Source organism: Leuresthes tenuis, unplaced genomic scaffold (genome assembly GCF_036924035.1).
Source record: "Leuresthes tenuis unplaced genomic scaffold, fLeuTen1.0.hap1 SCAF_24, whole genome shotgun sequence".
NCBI classification, from domain to species: domain Eukaryota; kingdom Metazoa; phylum Chordata; class Actinopteri; order Atheriniformes; family Atherinopsidae; genus Leuresthes; species Leuresthes tenuis.
This window is the reverse complement of record NW_027325378.1, coordinates 8,469,971-8,479,351: the sequence shown is the minus strand read 5'-3', so window position 1 is coordinate 8,479,351 and position 9,381 is coordinate 8,469,971. Positions and strand designations below refer to the sequence as shown.

The 9,381-nt window shown below is 39.9% G+C and overlaps 1 protein-coding gene across 1 annotated transcript; it reads right to left on the bottom strand.

The window, feature by feature from the left end:
• Nucleotides 1-127: 127 nt before the first annotated feature.
• eif2s3 (eukaryotic translation initiation factor 2, subunit 3 gamma) lies at nt 128-7,618 on the bottom strand. Its single transcript, XM_072378122.1, has 12 exons — nt 7,512-7,618; nt 6,240-6,303; nt 6,015-6,142; nt 4,077-4,198; nt 3,742-3,836; nt 3,317-3,475; nt 2,652-2,786; nt 2,453-2,547; nt 2,215-2,359; nt 935-1,104; nt 632-804; nt 128-539 (listed from the first exon to the last, which is right to left on the bottom strand). The coding sequence occupies exons 1-12, from the start codon at nt 7,578-7,580 to the stop codon at nt 476-478; spliced, it is 1,419 nt and encodes a 472-aa protein (XP_072234223.1). The 5' UTR covers nt 7,581-7,618; the 3' UTR covers nt 128-475.
• Between the last annotated feature and the right edge of the window lie 1,763 nt (nt 7,619-9,381).

The window sequence follows — 9,381 nt, the reverse complement described above, 5'->3', positions numbered from 1 at the left end:
TGAATTAACCATTTGCCACTTAAATAAAGGAAAGTTACAGCTTCAACTATAGTTAGCTATAATTGCAGTTAACATTCAAACGGACAGGAGACTCAGATGCAACAATGAGACATCAAGGACAAGAAAGTTCCTTCCAAATTTATTTTATTAGATCTGAAATCTGTTGCCAGTACAGGTTTGCCTCTGCACTGAATGGACTCCTGGTGTCTGCAGGACTGTTATGAAAGTCTAAAGAACTTCCTCTACTCCTGGGCCCTCCTTTATCTCCAGCAGGAGGTAGATCAGTTGCATGCCACCCTTGAGTGCCGCTGCAGAGAAAACAGTGTAGACAAGAGGGAGGAAGTGTCTTTAAACCTGTGAAATGTCCGTGCTGTGTTCTCTCTCTTCGTCCTCTATGTGAGAAAAATAAAAATAAAAAATAGCCTAGAGGAGTTGGGTGGTTGTGTTGTCCGGCTGATGTTCTGGTTTGGTCTTCTCAGTCGTCGTCCACTGTGGGTGTGATGGTCACGCCTCTCCTGATCTGTCCCCAACCAATCAGGCTGAGAAGAATAACAATACATCGATTACATATTCCGATGCCACCTGGACACGTTGGTTAATATTCTGGAGACGTTTCCGTCTTTATTCTCACCGCCAGTGTTTCTCCACACGTCGACTCAGAGCGATCTTCTCTCCGACCTCTGTGCACACAGGATTGGTGAGGACGATCTTGGCCAGATCAGCCTTGACGGCGCTGACACGGCCGCCCGTCGACAGCGAGCCGATGTTCACCATCAGCACCTCGTTCTTGGACAGTTTCTGCACCTGCAAAACGGAAAGACAACAGAAGCTGTTTCATACAATCAGGCCAGACAAGTTCAGCACCATCAAACAGATATTCTTCTCTCATAGCTCAAAGGCATTTGGACTACATTTTCCATGATGCACCACTCACCTTGGCAGCCTTCTTGTCTCCCTCTGTGCGGACTCCCAACAGCCGTCTGAGCAAGAAATAAGAAATCTCAAGCTCGGTGAAGATGTCAGGCAGCGCTCCGACGGCGCCCAGCACCTGACCGACCATACGATCCGCCCGGCACAGCGTCGGGTCGATCTTCGTGCCCACACCTGCGTAAACACACATTTCACTGCTGGTTTTACTTCACACACACTTCACATTTTTCTCTTTAATGTACAAACTGAGTTCCAGACACTGGACGTGATACTGTTGTTAGTGCATCTGTATTCAAGTCCACTTGAACTCTTTAGATCTGAACCTCAGAAATAGATCCAAACATAAAAAACTGTTCTTTCTTTTCTAACCGACAAAGCTCCTTTATGGAGACCAACGTGTTAAAAATCCAGAGCCAAAGTAGAGTCTCCTCTGTTTAATTCATGATAAAAATTGAGCTTCAGTGTGAATGGAAAATAACAGAAGTAAATACATCTAGAAATTAAATTTAAAAATAAAATGTATTCTGAAATCTAAATAAAATAAACGTGTAAAAAGTCTGGAGGGAATAAACAGATCAATATGATGTAAAAGAATATAATACAGAAATGAATACAGGAGTAATAAATTAACAAAGAAAGAAAACACATTTAATTTAAAAATAAATTAAAGTGGAAAAGTAAATAAATATCAACATTAACAAGTGCTTAAATGATTTCCTGTTTAAAATTAAAGCAGAAAGTTTTTCTTTTCACATTCTATCAGATTATTTTAGCATAAATTTAATTTCTATTTACTTTTATTAGCATTTACCATCATATAATCTTAATTTATCCATTCACAGATATTTGCATTTATTTCAGATGATGGCTGTTTCAGTTCCATCTGCAGATGCACTCATAAAAAAAATTTAAAAAACAGTCATTCATCAACTATAAACAACATTTATAAACTGTTTCGGTGATAGACGAGGGTGGAGATAAACTGTCTCCCTGTCCTCTGTAGATAAACAGAATACAACACAGGGAGCTTTAAATGCGTTTAAAGTGACATGTTTGAGCAGCTCTGTGGTGGGAACTGGCTCCAGCACCAGTCCTGAAACAGCACCTGGTCGAAAAGCTTTAATTTACTCTGATTATTCATCTGAATAGAACGTTTTTGTAGTAACATCTGCGCTTCACTGCTCTCTTTTGACACAAGCTCAGGGTAGACCTGGGGCTCTGTGCTCTTCCGTCAGAGAGTAAAAATCTGGAGATGAAGCTAAATGAGAGCAGAGCATGTCTCACCGATGAGGCCTCCGGGTGCAGCGTACTGCAGGTCGTTGTGCTCCGCGAACAGAGACACGATCTTGGAGAAGATGGGTTTGCACATTAGCTTTCCTTCCTGGTCTTTGGAGACGATGCCGGGCCGCACCTCGATCTCCTGACCCACCTGGATGTCACACAGAGGAGGACAACACGTGAGTCAGTTTTAGGTGTCGGTGTTTGTTGTTTCAGTATAAAACGAACAGGTCATAATTCTCACCTTCAGAACGCCCTTCAGGATACTTCCTCCGGCCACTCCTCCCTTCAGGTCATCAACTTCACAGCCGGGCTTGTTCACATCAAAAGATCTGATGACTGAAACAACAGGCTCGAAATGTTAAACTACAATAACCTTCACAGAATCACAGAAAAACGAGAGCAAATAAGTGCTGAAAGAGTTAAAACGTGTTTGTTCGTACCGATGAGTCTGGGCTCGGAGATGAAGTCTCTGACAGGTACAGGAATCTTTTTGACAATGTACTCACAAACCACCTCAATGTTGTACTTCAGCTGGGCTGAGATGGGAATGATGGGGGCGCCCTCGGCCACCGTGCCTGCAGGGGAAACATTTAGTTAGAGCAGAGAATCCCAAAGTGGACACAAGAAGACAAGACAGAACAAAAAAAAAGCCAGACATCCTGTAAAAGTTCAGTCTCAACAGTCGGAGTGACTAAAAGCAACTAAAATGTCAAAAAGCTGAACAGAGAGGTTTTGGCTGCTTGTCGAAGGCGGTCATCATCTGCTGTTTGGCACCTTAGCAACATGCACCGCCTGGTAAAGAAAAGAATGGTACGGACGTATTCCAAGGTTAGGATTCATCGTGGTGAAAGTGGGACATTTTCACACATGGACTGACTTTTTTTTAACCCCACTGAGAATCTCTGGGACTCTCTCTATCTCTGAGACTTTACACAGCGATCCGACTCTTCATCATCAGTACAAGATCTTGGTGTAAAATGAATGCAGCTCTGAATGGATATTAATCTGTTATCTGATTGTATGAGCTTATAAAAATGTTGCCATGGCAAATGTGCTCCAGAAGACTGCTTCAGCTGATGGACGAGCTTCTCTCGAGGTAACTCACCCTGCACGAAGGCGAGGATCTGCTCGTACTGCTCTTTGGCCTGGCTCTCCTTCACCAGGTCGATCTTGTTCTGGAGGATGAGGATGTGTTTCAGCTTCATGATCTCTATGGCAGCCAGATGCTCTGACGTCTGAGGCTGAGGACACGACTCATTCCCCGCTGGAAGGACAAACAACAAAGAGGTCAATCTGCTTCCTGTGATTTGACTCCGATCTGTGATACGGGGTCGTTTGGTGTCCGACTTCAGTTCTCAGAACCGATAACAGCAGTGATGCTGACTTTAATCTAGATTCTTGTGTTTATTTAATTAGATACTACAAATATAGAAACAAAAGTGGCTGCTTGGATGTTGGTAATTCTCAAATACATTGTTGGGACATAAAGCAAGTTGAGTAAAACCCTCATTGACTCAATCATAGATTTACCAATAAGCAGGAGGGCGGCGTCCATGACTGCAGCTCCGTTCAACATGGTTGCCATCAAAATGTCGTGACCAGGACAGTCCACAAATGACACGTGTCTGTCAGAAGAAGAAAAAGAAAATGTCTTTATTTGGGTTACAACAAACCATTATTTTACTCTCCGTAGTAGTTTTGTCTATGAAATGTGAGAAACTTTCCAAGACTTTAAGACATTTAGTTTCCTACAAATAAAACGGGGAGAAGTTTAAGAGTTTTCACTGTCAAACAGCCTCAGATGTTGTGACTCTAAACTAACGAGTGCTACTTGGAAACTGCTCCCCTTTTCTTCCCAGTCGTACCTGACCAGTTTAAAGCTGCCCTTGGTGCCAGGGATATCTGTGGGAAACTCATCAGGAGTGCTGCTGCCACACGACCTGTAGCATTCTGGCCTGGGACAGCTGGGTTCGTCCAGCTTGTAGACCTAAAACATGTGGGAACACAGACATGGAGGTGAGGATTAGCTTCTGGAAATCCTGATATGAGCGAGTCCACTCGAAATCCAAGTCCAGACTACAAGATTTTAAACCAGAACAAATGACCCACATCTGAGGTAAACCAGAGTCATGAATCACTACATGTGAACACTTCAGAGATGGGATCTGTGAGGCTGGCTGGACTCGTCCCAATCTGACATAATATCTATCTTGCTTGATGAAACTGAGCAGCTTTTGGTTAATTGTTGGTGAGAACAGCCATGACTGACATTTCCACTGTGTAAACTCATTCCAGAAAGATTGAGAGAGATCTGTGATAAGAAGCTGCCAGTTATCCTCAACAACCAGGAGCTACTTGTATTGCATAGAATTTAATATCAATGACAAGAAAGAGACTCGTGTGCATGATACCTGAAACAGAGACACGAGTACGTATAACAGAATGTGACCAACCATCATCGATCGCATCAAAACAAGACATGCGCGCTGCTGAATGTGAACAACACGACAACCATTTCATTTTACAAACCTGTACTTGGATCATCCTACTATTTAAAATATCTTAAAATAACAGTGACATTGATTCGGAGACATAATCGAGGACAAACACACTGCTTAGCCATAGAAAATAAGTAAAAAACAGTCACAAATACTGAGATGTTGTCAGACAACCTTCTTTTTATGTAGTGTCACAACAATGATCTCAGTCCAGAGTTTATTTAATTTTTAACTGATGTCTCATATTGATGATGGAGAGTTGGACCACAGTTAACGGGGTAAAGATCTGAACTGGGTGGTGGCCAATCCATGTGAGAAAATTATCCCTGAACCACTATTTCACACTCTGAGCCCATCAGGGACGAACCCTGTCATTCAGTATATTCACATGGTCAGTTGACCCACATGATGCGACTAACCTTCGACCTGACCAACCTCAGATGACAGCTATGCCTCTACAGACTTGAACAGTAGACACCAGGTAAGACTGGTGCTACGCTCATTACTCTGGAACCGAACAAATGACTTACCTCACCTTTTAATTAGCTGAGCTGAAACCTTCATTCAACAATCCTCACTAATGAGTCGTTCCCTAAAGGCTGCACAGCTGTTTGGTCCCGACACACAGAAGAAATTGGAAATACTCGCTTTGAGTCGATTTTCAAATGATCTTTGATAACAATCAAAGATTTTCTCTCGACCATTTAACTCCCTAAAAGAAATGATAGTTCTCCGCTGTCCTTTCAGGTTTTAATAATGTGTTGGACGGTTCTTAGCCCAGCTTTAGCAGTGTCAGACACCTTCATCATTTTTTTTTTTTTTTGCATCAGTTGGACTCTTCTGAAACAGAGTACAACCTCAGAGTGTATCTTCTGACACGGTTGACTCACTGCTTCAGTCAGAGTTAAACAATCGGTTGTATTTATCACTGTATTACTTTTGTGGTCTCACCTATTTATCTAATCAATCCACGAGGTGTGTAAGTTATTGAGCTGGGCATAATGCCCCATGATCTAGGTCTGGTTTATAAATATAATGAAAATGCTGCTGGCATTTACAGTAAAAGCTCAGTTATATTTAGTAAAAAAATAGTTAATAAAGTATGTATTCTCATTTATCAGCCAAGTAAACATGCTAAAGTTTATCAACCTGGATCTCAGCTTGTGTTTACACAGCTCTTGCGCTGAATGGCAACATCATTCATGACACTTTGTGCTGCTGAAAGAACAATACTAAAAAAATAATACTAAAACCCTTTAAAAACAATGACAGGGGCAGCAGATAGACAGAAACAGCTCCACTCACCTTAGCGTTAGCATATCCTAGCTTGATGGTGATGTTCCTCTCCAACTCGTTCTTGAACCTGACGGTGTGCACACCGGAAATGGCCTTCACTACTGTGGATTTTCCATGGGCCACGTGACCGATGGTGCCTGAGAGCAAGAAGGAAGAAGACCAGGGTCAAAATAGGCCGTCCATTTTAGTTAACTTGAACGGAGTCTCCAAAACTGATCAAGTTGAGTTCCATACCAATATTGATGGTAGCCTGTCTGCTGATGATCTCCGGAGAGAGCGGCGTCAAGGTCGACACATCCTGGCGAGAGCAAACTCAAAATCAGACAAAACGTACAATGAAAAACAACACGGGCAGCCAGCCTGTGTTTAATCCGGGAGGTGAATAGGGACAAAGAGAGGCAGCACACTGACACAAGTGACTCTGTACCGCTCATAAAACACAACAATAAAATGGTTAAAACTGTTGCCGCCTGCCAGTGGATATAGTCAAGTCACCTTAACGTAACAAGACAAATATTTTTGTAAACCGAGTGTGAAAATTAGTTAATAAATTTAAAACTATTAGCTTTAAATGTTTAGACTGCAAACTAAACACTTTTTACCAGCTATGAAAATGTATACGGAGGACAAAATATCAGGCTTATTGTCATATTAACAATCTACAAAACGTTCATAACATTAATTTGGAGCTATCCAGGCTAAGCTTTTGATAGCAGAATGACAAATACAGTCTCCCAAAGAGTTTGCCAAAAAAAACAACAGTTATCAGACAACTTTCTCCGCTTCTATTAAAATTTGATCTATAATTAATCTCAAATTTTAAACACCAAAGCTCCTAAATGACAAAACTGATGTCCTGCTAGCCTAATTTTCTGTCCTTGTAAGCAAACCCCACTAAGACTTTGTTCATTACCATGCAGCATTACTATATTAACCATATAAAACTATATTCCAGGTGGTACATGTTTTTTAAGTCCAGCACTGTTTTAATCACATTTTAGCAGTTTCAAATAAATATTTAACGGTGTGTATGAACTATACAATTTTAAAAAACTATGTTCTTCCATAATTGTTAGTTTTTATGAACTGGCAGATGCTTTTCACATACCTTTTGATGTTACAAGACTGGATGTACGTCTAAACATGGCTTTATCCAGAACGAAATCACCACCAAAAACCAAATGGTTCTCTATATTTCACAACATAACTTGTAGCTGCCCGGGGCCATATATCTATAAGTAGACACCACTGACACTCATAACTACTACGCTAGAAAATCATGCCAAACAATGAACCATTTGTTTTATAATAAAAATATGTAGAATCCAACACTGAGCTATCCGCCCCGCCGGGCCTGGCGTCATGTGCCGGGTAGAGGCGGCGCAGCACCAGCGACCGTTCATGTTAATATTCCCACTTTTTCTTGAGTTGTTGCAGTGAAACGATGGACCAGCAGTCGCCGACATAAAATCACAGAGCTGTAAAGTCCGTCAAAGAAAGACTTACCAAAGTACTAAGGTCTTGTCTGGCCAGGTGAGGCTGACCGAGCGTTGTACCAGACTCATCGCCCGCCATCTTGAATGAAAAGGGAATGGAAGAGGCGGCTCCGGCGAATGCCTGATCAACTAACGAAACCCTAGGTTCTTTGCACCAAAAGTTTGTTGTAAAATAATTTAATTCTCTCTTCGGACGTGAGATAATATCGGACAACTTTAAAACAGTACAATTGTTTGAATTTGTCTTGAGTTATAATGACCAAAATGTTGTATCCAATACGACGGGGTCCTTTATTAACGGCTGATGCAATTTATCTCTACTGTAAAGAAAAGTAAATTGAACTTTCTGTATTTTATATCATTCTAATAACTGCCAATAACTTTAGGAGCTACCTGCGTCGCTTGATTTTGCTTCCCTAAAAATAAACTTAAAAGAATCTTCCTTTTTTCTGTTCATGTGTTTGGTCCGTCGTTGCAGTGTGACGTCATTGAAATACAGTTTGTAGTCCTTTGATCAGGGTTGTAGTTCTTTAAATAATTTAATCAACTAACGAACAGAGTATATACTCTATAGCTCTGGTTGGGACTTCTCTATAGCTCTGGTCCCAAGGCTTGGTGTTGGTTTTTAACTATTTAATTCAATTTTAATATCTTTTTTACTTTGTGAATGGAATAAATTGTGTGTTATTTATTTGAATTTACAGTATTACTTATTTATTTCTTCTTTTAATGTTTGTCAACTACATCCTGAAAAATCTTTAAATTTCTTGCTGTAATTACTCGATTAATAAACCATAATTATTCCTTTAATAATTTTTTAAGTGGTAGATGAATTATAACCAAACATGGTCAGCAAACCCAACCACCCTCAGAGAATATGCACAATTATTCTAAGCGTCTTTGTTGACATTTGGTATCTCATTTTGTTTATTCATTTTCTTGGCTGGGGTTTTATGTCTTTGTGGCTTTTTTTTGGCATTTTTCGTGATTCCTTTTAGTCGACATATGGTCATTTAGTCTCTTTTTCCCTGTTCAGCATCTATTTGTGATTATTTGAAATCGTTTGTCATAATTTTGTGTCCATTTCTGGTCTCTGTGATGATTAGGATTGCTTTATAGTAATTATTTAGTGTATTTGTGGTCGCTTTTTTTCTACCTTTGGTCATTTTGAGTGATTGTTTTGAACATCTTAGTGGTTATTTTTAGTTGATACATTTTTTGATACTTTGGTCGCTCTTCCTGCTCATTTTAAATTTTGACATTAGCATTATTTAACATTTTTGGGATATTTTTGTTTGTTTTAGGTGTTTTTGTTGTTAAGTTGCAGTTGATATTTGACAATTTTGGGAGTCTTTGGAACAGAGTAGCATGTCTTTATGTTCATTCTGTCTTTGTGAGTATTTTTGTGTATGTGTGTGGTTTTTTTTTGTCATTTTAGTCCTAGTAGACGGTTCAAGTACCTTTATAATCCTTTGGCATATCTTTCTGGTCAATTTGATTTCTTTGAGTTGAATTATAGTAGTTTTGAATCTCTTTTGTGAATACCGTGACAGCCTTTTTGTGATTGTTTTGAGTACTTTTGATTTATTCTGTTGATACTATGTAAGTATTTTCTTCATTAGTCTTTTTTATTCATTAGTTAGCTTGCAACTAAACTAAATCTCTCTCCCTCTCTATCTATCTATCTATCTATCTATCTATCTATCTATCTATCTATCTATCTATCTATCTATCTATCTATCTATCTATCTATCTATCTATCTATCTATCTATCTATCTATCTATCTAACTTTTACTTGTAGTGCCACATCAGTGTGAATTTACGATCTTCGTTACACTGCACAACGCCCTTCAGTTCCGCCCAAAAGGGAAATGACGCC